This window comes from Zosterops lateralis (genome assembly GCF_965231275.1).
Source record: "Zosterops lateralis genome assembly, chromosome: 5".
NCBI lineage: Eukaryota > Metazoa > Chordata > Aves > Passeriformes > Zosteropidae > Zosterops > Zosterops lateralis.
The window spans coordinates 57,630,310-57,649,252 of record NC_139766.1 but is presented as its reverse complement, the minus strand read 5'-3'; the positions used below and the strand labels follow the sequence as shown (position 1 = coordinate 57,649,252).

The 18,943-nt window shown below is 36.9% G+C and overlaps 1 protein-coding gene across 1 annotated transcript in view; it reads left to right on the top strand.

Annotated features, from left to right (window-relative positions):
* Positions 1 to 18,943, top strand: part of INPP4B (inositol polyphosphate-4-phosphatase type II B) — a 293,656-nt gene that overhangs the window by 170,700 nt on the left and 104,013 nt on the right. The window contains 4 exon segments of the mRNA XM_083862435.1: positions 2,941 to 2,991; positions 6,320 to 6,399; positions 14,445 to 14,556; positions 16,526 to 16,598. Coding sequence (XP_083718561.1) covers positions 2,941 to 2,991; positions 6,320 to 6,399; positions 14,445 to 14,556; positions 16,526 to 16,598 — 316 coding nt within the window.

Here is an 18,943-nt window from a genome sequence, read left to right as displayed (position 1 = left end):
ACAAACATTTTGCATTTAGCCTAGGTCACAAGCTGTCTTTCTTGCAAGCCTTTGTGATCTCTTCTTGTCTGGGAGGTAAAGCTGTAGTGTGTGCTGTTCCAGGGAAGCATGGTCGTACCCCAGTTGTAAATGAGCTCCCCAATCAGACGTGTGCATTTTGGCAGGAAAACCTAGAGCAAATAATGAGAAAACTGAAACTCTAACAGAGCAGTGGATGTTTGGGATTAAAATATGACTTTCTGTTTCCATTTCTATTTTGTAGTTGTTCTAGACAGGGCCAGTAGGGAAAAGTTGATTTATGACAAGGTTTTAAAGAGTGCAACAGTTTGTTTAATCAGGAAAGGCACTGGGAAGATATTTGACCTTTCAAATCCTCAGCATTTATCTCCATTTTTTCTCTTCCATTTTGTGGATTGGGACTAGAACTGACTTGTTTCTTATGTTTTATAAATGTTTAGGAGCTGACTTTGTGTTTATAATGAGGCCTGTGTGAACATCCCATAATGATACCCCCATAATTGCAGCATTCAGAGAGTTTGTTCAGGAACTCAACCAACAGACAACCTGAAAGGGATCAGACTATACTGCCCATCAATGTATTTACATACATGTGGCTTCTCTTTTAATAAATATCAAATAATAAAACCGTTTCGAAAATTACACATATTTGCACACACTTGGATCAAGATACTTGATTTAATTTCAAACAAAATATATTTTGGGGAGATGAGAGGTTCAGTCTAATGTCAGTCCCACCAAAGACAGAGTTACATTTGGCTGTCCAGCTACTGGTTATAAATGGGCTAAAACCAAATGAAAACAAACTAACCTAGATGAACCAAAAATATTGCAAAATGCAACAGAAATTGTTTCTGTATTTTAAATCCACTTGAAATTCAGGAATATGCTTTTATTATATGAAAGGCTCTAGGTTAGTCAGGTGTTGACATCCCTTTCCACGTCTCTGTTGGGTCAGAAAAGCAGAAAAATGTTCTCCTGAACTGAGATTTTATCCAGCAAAAGAAAGAATATTCTATGATTCTAAATGAATGTTGGATTTCCTTGATTTCAGTAAGCATAAAAGACACTTGAACTTTCTCTTGCTGTGAAGCACAACTGAGTATCATACAAAAACACATACACTTTTTAAAGTATTTGCTGAACTGCTGCTGGGCTACAAATACATAAGTAAATAATGAAGAGGAAGGTTAATTCCTATATTATTAGTTTATTTTTCTTGATTAAATAGCCATAATAATAACTAGAAAATATAACTACCTCACTTCTTGTTGGGCCAGATGTCACTTCTTTGAGGCTGGCACATAGAACAGCTTTTTAGCATCTTAAAATGACACAGCATTTTTGGCCTGGTGTTGATACTCCATCTTTCTTTAAAGAAATCGATCTGCTATAAATTATTTCCTCAGTTTCAAAAGAGAAAGATGAGTATCACCAACAAGAAAATGTCAGTAATTTCATTTTCATCTGTGACTTGAAGCATTTAAAGGCAAATTTTAGATCCAAATATAGTCATTAAACATTTATACTGTTTTCCTGTAGATTGTTAAATGCTTTGGAGTTGCTAATGTGTTGGTGTGGAAAATCTAAACGTAAAATTGTATCCAAGCGAGGACTCCCACAGATTTCTAAAGTATGCTGTCCCTCATTAAATTAATTATAGCATTTTTTACTATCTTCAGGCTTTTGTGGAAAAACCAATGTTCTCACTGCAGGGAATCAAGGGACAAGAGCTGACTGAGAAAAGCTATGGCTCTGCTTTGTCAAGCCTTTGTGGTGGACTTTATATTGGTGCTTTATAACAGCATGTATTTAGAATAACAGACAATTAAATTATCTTTGTTTTACAGGAGTGTTTCTTTTTATGTACTAAGTTGCAGCTAGACTAGAACTGAGGGTCATGTTTGTGGGCATGGAAAAAAATTAGTCTTTTGAAGAGAGATTTACGAAATGAGTTTGAATTTTACTTGGAAATCAAGACAGAAGTTTGTTCTTGGGGAACAGATATCTGTTATTTAGGCTGGGTAATCAAACAGATGTTCATGTTCAGTGTATTCTCCCTTGTGTGTTGCTTTTAACAGGAAGTTATTCCAAAGGTCTGGTTTTGGCCCAGGCAGGTCATCAGGGTTTTCTTACACATTTTCTATCTAATTTTTGCTGTTTAATCAGTCGTCTGTTCTCAACCACCACTCAACAATAAAATTTTAAAGACACTGAAGACACACCCACACACTAACCTGTACTGTATTTTGGGAAATACAGAAGAGGAAGTCAGATTATCCCATACTTGCTCTTGTGAAATGGAAGCAGTTGAGTACAGTGGCAGCTCCACCTTGCAGAAAATATGGGGAGGTCCCGTGTAGGGGAGAATATAGAGGCTTTCCTTCTCTGAATGCCTGCAAACATCTCTTACCTCAGAGATGCTCAGCAAGTGGCTGAAGGAGCTGGGGTCATGCACTGAGGCTGGGGATCAGAATTTCTGCTGCAGATCCACTGGCAAATGCAAGTACTTAGTTGGTGAAAATACTTTTCAATGTACTATGCTCTTTCACTTGCAGCTGGAAAATATTTTTCCAGATAACACCTCTAGATGAAGAATTCTGTCACTCAAGTTACAGCCAAAAAAATCTCATTTTAGGAAAGGAATAACTGAGCACAGCTTTTCTCCCTTTAGAGACTCAGGAAAGTTCAGAATGATAAAAGGGCAGTGGTGAGAGACTTTCTTCACAGGAACCAGCAAATATTGTGCCTAAATTACTAGTTGTTATAAATTATATATACACGTATAGCTCAATTTAAATTTATCTGCAAAATGTCAAGAGTATGAGGAAAGAAAGGCACGAGCACTTCTTTAATTCTAATTGGAAAGCAACAACAGAAAATGTAATGATTTCTTGCCTATTTTTCCCTTCCCTTTTTCAGGTCCGCACCAGTGTCCTACCTGATCACAAGGAACCAAGAGCAGATGTTGGGGTAAGCAATTATTTTCATTGATTGATTTTTTTTTTTTCTTCTTTTTTTTATCTCATCAGCAGGCACAGACATTCACTGCTCAACAGGAGCTGACAAGCTCTTTTAATAGAAAAAGTTTTTGGTTGAATGAATATAATAATCAAGGCAGGAGTGATTGTCTCATGGATTGATGTAATCCCGTTCACGTCTTTTTGAAAATCTTTTTCAACTGAAGCTCTCCTGAGACAAGCACAACTGTGCAAACTCCTTGCTTAATGACATACAAGCAATCTGGATGAAATTGAGAGTCTGGAATGGCATTGCCTCAAGAAGCCAGGGCTGTCACCTTCTGGTCTTCATCTGCAGGGTATCAAACATTCTGCAGCAGGAGTTGCCTTTGGTTTCTGTTTTCAGAAATTGAACTGGCAACATATAGAGGACACATTTTTATGAGTAGCTCTACAGAGCATTTCACAAACGTATTGGGAAGTAATTTCTGGGTCTGAGAGGACTGAAACCTCTCAGATAATATGGACATGTGGTGGGAGTGGGAAAAGTTGGTCCTGCTAGGACTGAATAAAAGAGAAAAGACCACCTGGTGCAGGTGTCAGATATGTCTGCAAACATGTAAAATAACTGGGGGTTTAAATTTTTAGCCTAAAGTATTGACTTTTCTGCCTTACCAGGGCTTCTTTGGCATAGTTTTCAGGACTTCAGCTAGTGTTTGAAAAATCTGTAGCTTGGCAGCAAGTTTAATCTTAGTGAAATAATGGATGTGTTTTAACTTTTCATATAGCTATTATAGAGCCTTCTCTCTCTGGTAGCTGAGATTATTCATCAAACCACTCAAGGCACGTATCTTAAGATTTATTGTTGTGACTACAACACTAGCAAAATTCCAAAGGAACATTACTCTGCAATTAGCATTACAACAGCAATTCTGTTTAAAGCCTGCTTCTCAAGCCTTTCCAAGTGGGCAGTTAGATTGGTTTGTAGACTGCCAGTTTAGGCCCCAGGGTGGACTATTGCTATCTAAATCAGTATGGAAAGAATATTCTCCAGTTTGATGTTGGACCCCTTGAACATTAGCCTAACCCCCTTCATTTGGGTCATGGGATCACTTAAAATTTTATTTGATTTTGCGCATAGCTCTGTGTTGTCAAGCAAAGAATTTTTGTTTTCTAAATAAGCATAAAAATATGAAACAGAGAACTAAGTAGAATGTTTTAAGCTGATAAAATCATTCACCTTTAATTTCATGGCACTGGAGAAGTAGCTCTGACACTCAGACATGTTTAGTGGTTACCATGACCAAAGTTCTTTGACTTTATGAGAGAGAGCAGTGTAGTTGTCTCTTGGCTCTGGTCACATGAGAATTCTGACTTAGGATTCTTAAATAAATTTATAGTTCTGTTTTCCTGCAGAAAGAAGCTCCAAGTTACCAAACCTTATATAATTTTCATTCCAAATACCCCTCTTCCCCATTTCCAAATGGTCAGGTTTCAAACACAAGTGCTCAAAGTCATGAATTGCCTGAATAAAGGCTGCCATAGAGACACAGTGCTGTGGAATGTGTTCTTACAGTATGAAGGACATGCTCTTGGAAGAAGATAAATAATCTGGGCTAAATATGTGACCACAGAGTTTTAGTACAGAAAGACTGTCATCTTGACTGATCTAAAGGAAGACAGAACCATCTGTGTGTTCACTACAGCAAGGCTGTCCATCACCTTGTGTTGCACCTGGATATCTTTTTTGTAGAAGTGCCTTTCATTTTGACACTGAAAACTAACCGTGATCTTTGCTTGTGTGGCTGTGTTATTTTATATATATATCCTACAAGCCTTTTTTATTCCTTTTTTCCTGTTCATCACTTCACAGAGCCACTCTTTTTCCAGCCTTCCCTAGACTCTTGACTTGTGTCTTTTTTCCTTTGCTGCTTACATCCTGTTTAGGAAATCTAAGCCTGTTCCATTGATGGGAACAAACCATACCTCAATGACTCAGTTTACCAAACTGCAGGCCAGTGTTGGTGCTTACCTAATTTCAGAATTGTTGTTTGAACTGTATGGTGTATATGGAAGAAAACTTACCTTAGTGTAGAGCTTTACTGTTTGAATTCAAACACTCAGCATCCTGCTGGTGTTCCTGAGGAGAAAGCAGGCTAAAGGGGTTTTATTCTTCTCAGCAACAACAAATTCTTTTCTGTTTTTCCCTGAAGGTAAAGTTGCTCTCTGTCAGCAGTCTCTGTTGACTCAGAGTGACTTGATTCTTCTTTACTTGTATATCTGACAATGTATATCATTTAGTGTGGAATTTTAATTTGCCATTCCAACAGTAAACTTAGAGTTATGTAATAAAAAACAAACTTTGTGTCCTTCTTACAGTTTTATTGCAAAAAAAGTAAACATAATGTCATGATCTCATTATAATTTATTTAGAACAAATGATATTGTGTTGTATATTTGAAAGATAAATGGGTAGAAGATGGATGTAGGCTGTGAGTTTCTTTCCAATTGTTCCCAAGGCAAGAATACTATGGCTGGCCAAGTTGACAAAATGGGATTTCAGCAATGTGGAGCAGGATATGAGCAGAGGTTAAAAAATAACCAAAGTGCAAAAGAAGATTTAATCCTTTTTCTTCTTTGTACTTTTCTTTTTAGGTGTGAAGTGTGATTTTTATAGAAGGAAAAAGATGTAATGATGTAGCTTTATTTAACTTTAGGCATTCTAGTTGCATTACCACATTTCTCTGCACTTTTAATGCAGTGAATAGGTTCACTTTACAATGGAAATAGAGGGAAAAAAGTACTTAAAATGTTGCCAAAAACTAGGGAAATATAACATTTCTATTAATAAATTTGTGCTGAACTCAATTTAATAATACCGTCCTAGAAAATATATTAATATTTGGAATACATGGATGGTAGTGCCAATGGCTTGAGGAAAAACTGTAACAACAACTTTGGTGAAACGCTAAAACCTCAGCACTTCTTGTAATCCAGAAATTAGAAAAAATAGGAAGTAATAGATGCAAAATGCAAGTACTTGTACTGAATGAAAATTTTCCTGTGTGGTTGTATGTCTTATGACCTGTTATTTTGTCAGGTTGTTAGACTGTCGTTAATAGAAAAGAGAAAGGTTTCTGCCCATAAAACCAAAGTTTTTAACAGTTGAATGATAATCATGCTGCAGATCCAAAAAAAAATTTCTAGTAGATTGTGTCAAACTGTTCAATTGAAATGCAATATTTTTCCAGGTACCAAAGAAAGTTTTTCAAGTGTGAGACCAAAAGAAGTAACAAAAATGAATGAAAATCATATTTTTTTCTTTCTCCTTTGATTTGTAGCGAAGCTTCCTGGGCTGTGCAACTTTTAGAGTAGGAGATCTGGTGAAGTCAAAGGAGCAACAGTTGACCCTTACCCTCAGGTAAGTGTTTCCCTCTGTTGTGAATCATGGTGAGTTAATAACCCTTGGCATTTCTCATCCAAAGTAAGGCAACAAAGCTGGGGAAGGGTCTGAAGCATGAGTCAGTTGAGGAGCAGCTGAGGGAGCTGGGAGTGTTTATGCTGGAGGAAAAGAGGCTCAGTGGGGACCTTATCACCCTCTACAATTACCTGAAAGGAGGTGTTGTGAGGGGGGAGTTGGTGTCTTCTCCCAGGTAGAAGTAAGAGAAGAGCAAATGGCCCCAAGTTGCACCAAGTGAGGTCTAGATTGGATATCAGGAAAAAAAATTCTTCACATGAGTGGTTGTCAAGCACTGGAACAGGCTGCCCAGGGAACTAGGGAGGGTCTCCATCCCTGGAGGTATTTATAATATATGTAGATGTGGCCCTGAGGAATATGATTTAATGGTGGATTTGGCAGTGCTGGATTAATGGTTGGACTCGACACTCTTAAAGGTCTTTTCCAGCCTATACAATTCTATGATTGCTGCTTGACTGTGTTTTAAACTCCATCTGATGTTCCATCAGATAAATTAGATGTCAACTTGAAGTGCTTCTAATTCTGCCATGCACAACTTCAAAATTAAACAGCACAATTAAATATCAACCTTATAACCTGGAGCTTCCCAGGTGCCAGATTAGAAAAAGTAATGTTATAGTATGATAACCTATGGAAGAATTGCAGGGAACTTGGCATAGGGAATATTCATTCAAAGTTTCCTTTAGAAAGGAGCACAATGTTCTCAGTTGTGTTTGGTGTGTGTGGTTTAAAGAATTAACAATGTACAGTTTGATTTGTTTATTAGGCGTGTTTAAAGAAGGTGGGCCTAATTATTCAAAGTGTCTCCCATGTGAAGATGTTTGAGGTCACCTAAACTCACTGTTATATGCAGCCATACTGAAATTGTAGGGGGTGTGTCATACAACTCTAACCAGTGACAGGGTACAGAGCTGCAGAAGGGTCAGAGACAATATTCAAAACCTAGGGCTGGGCTGGACAGATATATCTTAAAGCTGAAGTGCACTGAAGAAAAAAACAACAAATTATCACCCTTGATACTATCTTGCATGGCTTAAGATAAAAGAAGATACTAATCAAACCCTTTTGAAGGTTAGGGGCAACCTTTTAAGTGGTGATTTTCAGAATAAATTTATTGGACTTTATAGTGCAGGGATTTTATTGAGCCGATTTTTGCAAGTGGAATGGAGGCTTATGTGGGATTACTGGGAGGGTACAGTTAAGCTTCACAGAGCAACTGCTCAAACTCCTTGTGTCTGCAAAGGCAACGTTTTGGGAGGCAAGAAGCTGTGACTGGGGGAACTGAGACACAGGTCTATGCTGTGCCTGGGATGTTGTACATAGGTGCTGGGGGAAAACTGTGTTACATTTGTTTTCCTGAGCACAGGAAGGCAGCCTTAATTTGGGTTAAGGGTCTAAATTTGACCCATTCAGAGATTTTCAGAATTGGAAACTTCTGGAAATATTTTGGCACCTGCCTTCCTATTTCTACAAGAGTAGTTGTATATGAGTGTGTAGTTTACAGGGCAAAGTTAACAAAATACTTGAATTTTAATTTCTCCCAAACAGAAGATGCCATGCCTAACAAGAAGATAACTTTGTCTAACTAATAATCTGATTAGATAAAATGTGAACTGACTGTTCCCTATGGGAGTTGATGGCTAGGTAAATGAATGCCAGCTTAGTGATTGTAAGAATCTGTTCTTAGAGGAATTCAAGTTGTCATTAGCTCTTTGGGGTAACTTTGCTTCCTTAACTTGCCATACTGAAAATTTGATCTGAAAGATTGCCTCCAACAGGTGGGACAGTAATTGACAGAATAGAAAGCTTCAGGACAGTTTCAGAAGTATTCAGTAAGTGTTTTGTATTTCAGCCATCCAATTTGTAATCAAAAATTTCAGATGGAAAACTCATAAGAAATAGATGCAAAATTTGCTTTTAATTAATATTTTTAGCCTTGGTTGTCCTCTTTGTTCAGCTAACATTAGAAGACAAATATAGCAATTAAAGTAATTTGCAGATACATTAAATGGCAGGGTTTAGTCAGTTAGATATTTTTTAAGAAAAAAAATCTCAACCTTTCAAAAGTGTGACTTTTCTGATTATAACATTCAGCAGCAGAAAATCATCGGAAATTATCCACATTTCTTCATTGGGAGTTTAACCAGAGCAGTCTACTAATTTAAGCTTGCTTTCCTCTAATCACTCTGAGCTATTAGTACCTCTCAGGAGGGTAGAGGATGTATCAAGGGACTTGTCACAGCATGAAATTCTGTTTAATTTTTGTTGATGTTCTTTGGATGGGAGTTTATCAGGGAGTGCCTGTGATTGAGATATTCCTTTGTTAGATTTGAAGTAGAGATTAAAGGACCCAGAAATTGCTTTGTGGTATGCCCTGTAAAGATGGGTGTAATTATAAAATCTGGTTAATTTTTAACTGACCTTTCTTTTGTTTTTCCTTTTTTTTTTTTTTTTTTAGTTATGTCTTTCCATTGTCTTTCAGAGGTACAATGTAACAATATAAAAGTGTTTTCACAGGGAGATTCTTGCATTTTTCTATTATTTTCTGGAGAGCTGGCATGTGTCTACAAGTTCTTACTGTTGACACGCTGTGCTCTAATTTTGTTTTCCTACCGTTGTACCCTAGTAGTGATTAGGGACACAAGTTACAAAACCTCTGCAAAAGAAGTTTTTATTTTGATTGTCCTTTTTGTTCCGTGAAAGTGCCCTAAACTGGTGGCTGAGTGCTTCTGGTAGATCTGTGAGCGTGTAGCTAATCATCAAAACACAAAAGGTCGATCTGTAGAATTACTTCAGTGTACACAACTGATGTTGGCAGAGGGATTTAGTTACTAGAGATTTGGGATTGCAGTTTCCAATATGGAATTTATAAAAGGAGAGATGCTTTCTATAGACTTGCATGTTTCATTTTGCAATGATAATGCAATGCCATTTACTTCCAGCTTTCTCATACAGTTGTAATGATGAATGGCATAAAATGGGCTATTGAATTAAACAAAAGTGTTTTTCAGAAGGAGAATATTTCTTAATATTGACTATATGATATAGTGTGTCCAATTCAAAAAATAAAATCATGAATATTCTTTTCTTTCTAAATGAGAGCTGGGTATACTGACTGCTAATTTAGTAATAAAAGCTGATTTGTTGTTGTTGCTTTAATTTTTAAGTTCGATTTTGAGAATCTTTTACCATGCCTCTCTGTTAAGAACAGCATATATCTTGGGTTTTTTTTTTTTTTTTTTTTTTTTTTTTTTGTTTGTTTGTTTGTTTGAGGTGTTTATGTTTTCTGGTTTTTTTTTTTTTTTTTTTTCTTGGTTGAGCTATATGGCTTTTTGCAAAGAGCTAGCAGTTAATACTTCCATTAAGCCCTTTCCCTGTGGTAATAGTCTGCCTGTTTCCAGGAAGGCCTTCTTTAGCCTGGGAAATTTTGGTATGATTTCCACTTAGTTACATGTAAGAATCAGCAAAGGAAAAAGATAATAGTGCTCTCTTTTGTTCCCTTCAAAAATAAGGTGCATCTGTCTGACATACTTCTCTTAAGAGACTGACAAAAGTGTGAGTAGGGTACTTCAGTGTGAAGCTGGGGTGATGTCAATACCACCCAGATCCTTTGGCTTCTGTGTGCAGGAATTCCATAGCAGTGGAACTAAACAAACAGGATGTAGGATGAAGTGCATGAATTATACAGATTATCTGAGAGGTGGTGCCTCTGCAGGTCTGTCAATCATGTACTGTACAGATTTTAGTCATGTGTTAGTGCTTAAGCTCTTGGACAGTATCTATTTGTTTTGCTAATTTTAGTTGTTGTCTTTTCATTAATCTTGGGCAGGACTGAACTTTCTTTAAAGAAAGGAGCTAAACCTAGCTATTCTTGGAAAGAAAGTCCTTGTAATTTCCCTCCCTCCTAACAGTTTGTAGTTCAGTGGGCCAGAAAACATGTAACTGCACTTTGGTAGTAGTAATATTCACAAAGTTTAACTAACTAGAGAGAATTGGAAAGCAGCACAGTAATTTCTGCAGTCATTTATGTACTTAGCATAACTTCCCTAGCAAATGATGACTATAAAATACTATATATTTAGCTGCTTTTCCCTATTAAAATTCAACAGATATCTGTCTACAAGTAGTTGTACTTGGTCTCCCTCCTGAAATTTTTTCTTGGCTGTTTCGTATTGTGTCATCCACCTCAGGAAGCTGGTGAACAACAGCTTGACTTTATAAGTCAGGGAAATCTCCAATACAGTTGAGGTGAAACTTGTTCTGACATGAAACTTAATCAACTGTACATTGAAATAATGAAAACAGAAGGAACTGAGCATTGCAAAACTTTTAGTTACCTTAGAATGCAACAGAACGTTATTTACAGTGGACTTGCTTAAAACCAGTATTGATTATTTTAATAGGCTTCACTGTGAATTCACAGATAAATATTTTTGTGTAAACACAGTACTTTTGTGCTTGGATATATCAAAACATATTATATCAGTGGAGAAATTAATTTTATGAAAATCTGTAGGTTAGCCTGTCCTAACTGCATTTATTGTGTATCATGCACTGGAGAAAGGGGCTGCCTGCTAGACTCTGTCATGAAGTTTGCTTTTCAGGCAGTCACTTTGTCTTTTGTAATTAACGCAGCCATGCAAACATGAAGTCTGCTTCCTTTTTTTGTGTGTGTGTTATTTTATGCAACTTTTTGAATTTTATTTTTTTTTTTTGGAAGAAAGGTGTATGGCCATGGGAACCAATTAGCAGGCCTAAATTTTTATATTCAACATGTAGTAATAAGACTTGATGAGATCAGCATTGGAGGCAAATGACTTCTGTTTCTCAGTCCATCTAGCTCACTTTTCCATCACTAGCTTGTTACCTTCTTTCTCTCTGAATGCCTTGGTCAATATTTTATGGCCAGAAGTAATAAGGTGGGCACAAACTCCTGTGGCTCATGGTGTTACTGGCTGTCTCCCTCTGTCACATTTGAGGGAGCTAATACTGACCTGGGCGTCCTTAAGGACTTGGGATGGTAGAGATATCTATTTCAAGTGCAGGTGCTCTGTTGACAGGTATCAGATGATTGCTGCACCATGTCCCGGGGTGCTAAAAATTATCAGCAGTTTTCCAGCTCCATAAGTCATCTGGATTTTGTGCCATGTATAGGCTTCTTACGTTGACACTGCTTTTATTCTTTTTGCAGTATCTCCATCCCAACTCACCCTAAGCAGGTTGTCAAGGTGCAATCCTTTCTTCTGTGGGGATATAGTGTCTCTTCTCTCATGGCTGGGAGCAATTTGTTGCAGGGACCATCTTCACTGCACTGTGTCAATGCAGAGTGTCTTTCTCAGCTTTATTAAACTACAACAAATAAGCTGATTTCATCCTAATGTGTTATGAAGTATCCTAAAACCAATTAATTATTTATCTGATGCTCTGTTGAACAGTGTGTATGTGTGAGATTCTCTTCACATCTCTGCAGGCAAAGGACACAAGTATGTACCTAGATATGGGTTTGTGCTCAATACTGTGAGTGCAAAGTGAAATTATACAGCTTTTTATCCTATTTAAAGTATGATCACATGGCTTTTTATTATTATTATTTTTCCCACTGCATTGCTTCTGTTTCTCTTTTTTAATTTTCTTTCAAGTGAAATGTTAATCTCATGATGTTGCTGGAAAGTTTGAAGTGCGTGACATGTCTACTTGAAGACTGTAATGCACTGCTGGTGTTTTAAAATCACAGTCTGACATTGCTCACAGCATTTTTGCCCTGGGCATTTATAGAACTCTTTGTTGATTTGTATGCCTGTAGCATTCAAAAGAAACTTTGGTTTGGGGATTTGTTGGTTTCATTGTTGGCTTTTTTTTATTAAATTGTGTCTTTGTATTTTGGTGTGGGAAGATAAGAACTGGAGACAGAAGTGCAACTACAATGCAACAAGTCCCACTGTTGAGTTTTATTGTGTTGCATGACCTTCTCTCACAGGTAATGCATGTTCCAGATTGTAATATTACATATCAATTAGACCAGAACAGGAGTAATTTTGAGAAGAAAATAATAATAAAAAATATGTAAAAGTGAAATTATACTAATTACTGTTTTTAAACCCGTACAAAATACATAATCCCCCTCATGCTGGCAGGCAATGCAGTGCTCACTGTCATAGTGAAACCAAACTTTTAATAACAGCAGCAAGGGGAATATTTAGCTTTTTAAAGAAGAAGAAACAAGAACTGGGAAAGTGTCGCTAGCATGTCCATTTTATTTTATTATATTTGGCTTGGATCAGTTTATTCACTTGACACTTTGATCAGAACAGCTTAAGCTGTTGAAAAATTTTCTGTCTTACAACCACACTCTTTGCTTTTTAAAGATATATGTGTTTTGCTGACATCTGATGTATTCCCTTTCTGCTTGGGAGTGCTGTAGTCCATTTGTTGACGTAGCCTAGTTTTGGGTGCCAGTTTGACACTAGAAGGAGAAAAGAAATGAAGACAAACCACAAGGCTGCAGCAACTCAGGAGAAAGTTCTTTGTTCAGAAGGCCCTTAAGTTGTTCTCATGCATTTCAAAATTATGCATTTCTGCTCATAAGCACATTTGGACACTGAACAGTTATTACTTCTGGTTACTTTGATAATTAATATAGGCTTCTTCAATTGCAAAACTATCTGGAACTGGTTCATTTTTAATTGTTTCTTTATTGTCAGTAATTAATTTGCCTTGGAGTTAATGAAGTTTTCCACATATAAAATATGAAGAATTATGTGTATTTTGCAAGGTTTTATAGAAGACCAGATTTGTATAGTTGCAAGATGAGTGTATTCTACGGAGTGCATATTAAAGCCTAATGGTTTGCAACCAAAATAATTATTTCATTTGGAAGCTTGGGGATAACTATTTTTTGAGATTTTACTGTAGGAGTTGGACTTGGTGATTCTAATGGGTCCCTTCCGACTCAGCATATTCAATAACTCAGTGATTTTATGATTTTCTGACATTGAACTTTGCTGTGGATTCTTTTTTCCTGATTCATCACTCCTCATTTTCACTGGTCAGATAATACACAGTATTGCCTCAAACACATTTGCTTTGATTCTCCTTCCTCGCTATGTTTTTGTAATTTTGCTGAACTTATTCTCATCATTTCCTTTTCCCTATTTTTGCTTGGTGCCTTTTGTTACCCTTTCCTCATTATTATGAAATGGTCTGTTACTCTTCTTTCCTTCCTTTCAAAAAATCCAGCTGTTCAGAATAAGCCTGGGGAGAGAGACTGTGCCATTAACCTTGGTGCTGTGCTTCCACAGAAAGCTGAAAAAGCATTTGGTATATTTCTGGAGTTTAAACCCTTGTCTCTTCCAAAAAGTAGCCAGTGATGCTCTTTACTTCATGATGTACATCTGAATTGTTATTTGTTTTTGATTAATTGGAAGTGAACTATTTGTGCAGATGATAATAAAGGAATTCACCTGCAACTGTACTACCATTCCCATCCCAAGAAATGGGATGGATTCTGAATAACTACTCTGTGGAGGGATTACAAAGGGAAAAGTGATATTCAGATTAATTTTGTTGGTTTGGTTTTGGAGGAGCTTTATTAATACACTGAGTATATCCTTTCTTTGCAGACTGTGAAGAAACAAAACTGTGTACTCTGCAGTGGGATTGTAGATCCTAAGTGGAATTGGTGCAGTGCTACAGCCCTTTATCTGAAGGTCCACGTACAGGATAAGGTCTAGAATGAAAACCTAGCACTGTTCATGGATTCATGCACCTTTTATAACACTCGTCCTCAGTTTTGTGGTGAAAACTTTCATTGTCCTGAAGAAGTTGCCTCATTGTTAACATTTGGTTTGTGATGGTAAATAACCAATTCAGTACAGGTGGCTGCAGCTTTACAGCATGGAGAGGAGACTGAATATTTACTGACAATATTTTAATTGAAAGAATTTGATGCTGCAAGTGACCCAGTGTCATGGATTGGTTTTATTTTTCAGAACATCTGATGGTGGAAAGACAGTTGGTACCATTGAAGTCAACCTTGTGAAGATGGGAGAGCTAGAGGAGGGGGAAACAGACCACATCACAGCAGACACCCAGGATCAAAAGGTAGAAACTCAGTTTATTGCACAAAGTTAATTAGAATGATCAGTTGTACCAGATGTCTAAAATACTAATTACCAAATTGGGTTAAGGACTTAAAACCAAATTTCTGGAGTAAGTACTATATACACTTAATCTCCCTCAACTAAAGAAAAGGAAAAAAAAAAACAACTTCAAAAAGTATAGAGTAATATTCTAACTTGAGTTTCCTAGCCTCTTTCCTTTTTCAAGAAAAAAAAAAGCTTATTTTTATCTCAACTGACTGTATTTGATCACTCCTGATCAAAAAACTGTCCAGAGAGATACCATAAGTACAGCTTCTTTTTTCCTTGGATAGCTGCTCTGCTTTGTGCCCTTGAAGTCCTGTTCATGTTGATTTTTATGTGCAATCTGTGCCCACAATACTGAAAAGCCAGGAAAAATGACAGGCAAACCAAAGAAGACGTGAATTCCCTTGCAGAGGAGCAAGTTCACCTGCATTTCATGGGAGCACACAATTTTTGCAGCCCTAATACAATGCTTTACTGCTTAACACTATGTGTTCTGTTCCTCATGAAAAAAAAAAGGAAATATTGCTACAAGGAATGCAACATTATTTTTGTTTGGAAGTAACATATAAGACTATTTTTTGAGAAAAAGACATAATTTTCAATACCTTTTCTGCTTAGCCAAACCAGTCTGCTTTTGGGTCAAATTCTGAGGATAGATTTTAGACTTTTTTTTCCACCACTTATCTCAAAGGACTTCTGCCTTTTTAAAACAGTAGATGAGTGAAACCAGTTCCAAGAAAGCCAACAAATGCTGTGAAATCTTTCTGATTTTGAACTGTAAAACTTGCACAATAGAGGCAACATGAGCTGCTTTTTCAGCCTTCTCCTTTATTTTGCTTTTCTTCCACTTCAAAATGTGGAATGAGACTCCTTGCAATTATTTGAGATGTAATTAATGAGCTGTGTCTGGCCTGGGGGAGACAGAAAGTTTTAATAGCAGAAGTTTTCTAGGGGTTTCTAATACTTGTGAAGAGAGAGAAGATTTATGACGGATGTATTTTCTGTGGTCTTTAGAGGAGTCCTTTGTATGAATCAGTTGCAGCACATTCTTGGCTCATATCTTGATAGTGAGGATGCAATTGTGAGAATGTCGAGTTATCGAATTAATATAAAATAAATAAGTTTTGAACTGGGTTTGCTCGCTTTTAGATAAACTGTGTGCAGGAATTTCTCATGGAAGAAGATGAGGATGATTAAATTAATTTTCAGTTATCACCTGGTAGAGAATACATCATGTGTTGCCCTCTGCCTTAAGTTCTCCACTGAGCTTCTGGGAACAGAGCTCCCTATCACCTTTAGAAACTCCCATTTGTTTTCTGGCTGGGGGTAGAAGGAACATTAAAAAGATATGTCATACTACATTTAACATAGGTGTACACCGATTGATTTTTCCATGAACTTTTTACACTTTTATGCACTAATTTTATCAAAGCAATATTCCAATTCACTTGTATAACAAATTACTTCAATCACAAAATGTGAGCGCATTTTAAAGAATTTTTTTGTGCCTCCTACTTTTCTCTTGTCTAAAAATTAATGAAGTGTTTTCTTGCACTGGACATTTGAAAACTGCTTTGTGTAAAGAAACCTCTTTGAAAGCACAAAACTTGTCAAAAATTGTTTTGAACTAAAGTGCTTTATTATAACAAAAGTTGCTATTATATCTCAACATTTCTGCCATTATACTGGTAGGAAACATTCCTGTTTTATTTTGGAACAGCTGATCATATTTTGTCATTTTCTTGGCTGTAATTCTGATTGTGTTACAGTATCTTGCAACAGAAATATAAAGATAAAAATGTAAATAATAATTAAAACTGGGGAAGTTTATTGTTATCAGTGATGGTTTTCATCCTGCCTGAAGGGCAGACTGAATGTGTCAGATCCCTGAATGTGTCACCTTTGTGGTTCTATTTCTTTTGCAGTGTGCATTGGTTCGTGAGTGTACAGCCACTGAAGGCGTAAGTGGAAAAGACAACCTGCCTTCCTTAAACGCAGGTAAGAATTCCAGCATCTCTAAGAGATGGTCCTTGCAATGTTGTGTCTGGTCCTGAAGAAATCACACAGATTTGTGGCAGAGCTTGTAAATGTCTCTTCAAATGCTGCACGGATGTTTAAGTGCAATATTTTAGTGTTTTATACATATTCAACATTATAATTTTACTGAAAATTTTGAAGAACTGTGTGTCAATTCTGCTTTTTGAAGCAGTGCTGAAATCTCCAACTCCTACATCTTTACTGCTCAATGATTTTCAAAACTGTCAGTGACTTCTATGGGCATGCAATTTGTCATAAGTTTGTCATGTCATTGCATGGCATTCTGTTAAATAATTACGCATTATTTGTAAGTGAATGCCTGGGACAATCAATCTCTCTCATAGCTGATGAAGTGGCAGTTTTAGTTTGATCTGGAAACTATCTGTCCTAGAATGAAGGGAGCTGTTGGCAAGGCATTCTCAATTCTAGGTCAACTCTGGGCTTGAGTGCATGGCGTTAAACTAGATCTATTTCTCTTTCATTATGCTGAGAAATATTACATGCTGATATGCTGCACCATAAAACTTTTATTAGCCCACGTTTATGAATCTCCATTACTCTGCAGTAACAATGTCACAAATAAGTTATATGGGTCATCTGAAACCACAGCGCTGTCAAGAATTCGGTGTTTGCTGCACACAGTTGAGGAGGAATGCTACTGAAGTTTTACAACCTTTTAAAACCTTTACTGAAACTTTTTCATCTGACTTCTCTGACATAGCAGACTTATTGAATCAGCTTTGCAGTCTGAAGGAAGCACTACAAGTCTCCAAAAATTAAGTTCTTCTGTATATACATGAATGCTGTATTTTTTTTTTCTGTGAGTTGTTGAGACTAGATCAGAAACAGAAAAAGTTTCTTCTACAGAACTACCATTTATTTTCATCAATTCAAGAAGAGAAAGATGTTAATTGAGAATTACTGAATGTACAGGAACTACATCTGGCTCCAGAAATTCCTGAACTGGAAATAGCTGGAGGCAGGGAGGGTATCTTGTGTCTCTAGCTATCTATTTATGGCTTTTCTTGGAGACAAGATACAGAGGCAATTTAAGGATTTGGTCTAACTCAGTGCAGTTCTTTGAATCTGATTCTGTATGTCATCCAGATTAGTGGGACTTGAAGAAATGACCTTTCTGTTCAGGGAACCATATTGATTCACAACTGATTTTTTTCCTATTTGTTCCCTCTGTCGTGTCTGGGTTTGATTGGGGATTTTTGTTGACTTTTTTTAATGGGAAAATGCTGTAGGCTGTGACTGTATTTTGTTGGAACTTCCAAGGTAGATGTTGGTTTTTGGAATATTGAAGTCTAGATTTATTTGTCATGAATATTTGCATGTGATTCTAGACAGTGTTTTCACATTTACTATTCTCATACATAAAAGCAATATTAAACCAAACCCTACCCAACAGTACTAGGGTTTATAAAGTCAAACATACTGTGGAGGACCTTTTTTTTGGTCATTTTTTGGGTTTCCAGGTTTGTTTGTTTTTTAAAGAATTGAGGGGAAAGAGCAGAACTGCAGGTGTGTATGCAAGAAATGACAGCATGCAGGATATTGGAAAGAGTTTGCACTCACAGGAAGTTTGTTCTGATAAATAATTACTCTTTAGTCTGTTTCCTGTACTTGTGACTTTCTCTTCTCATCCAGCATCATCTCCACTTTCCTGCTGACACCAGGCACTGGTTCCAGGTTTTGGCAGTCCCACTCTTTTCATTGAATTCCTGATTACTTTTCTTAGAAAATTTTAGCTCTCCTTTTATACTGCCAGCCTCTTTCCCCAACCCATCAGAGTTTTTGCCCAGCATACCTTCATGACTGGGCTTCCTGTGGATTGAGGCTGTCTGTGTTGCCTGGAGACAGACTGGATTTCTCCTATGGGCACCTGTGCAGAAGTGTCAGGAAACCTGATAACATCAACAGTTCCTGCACTGCTTTCCCTGCTGTGCTCATACAGAACTACCCTCAGAACACTATGTATTCCATATACATACACATTTAGTACATGTGTATACTGTTGTCAAGCTTTCTGGTGCTTTCTGTTTCTTGTTGTTTATCAGGCCTTCAAAATGATGAAACTGAAAAAAATACCCTTCTGTGAATCCTTAAGCCTGTAGGCATAGAAGCATGCTGACATTCTTCTGAAATTTAAATCTTAGGGTAGGGAATTCACAGCCCTCTAGTGAGTTATGAGATGCTTTTTGAGTGAGTGGGAATGAGTAGTGTATTTCAGAGCCTTATCACTATTCCATCTATACCCCAAGAGATTGAATTTACATCTCAAAATTCAGTTATTTATTTAT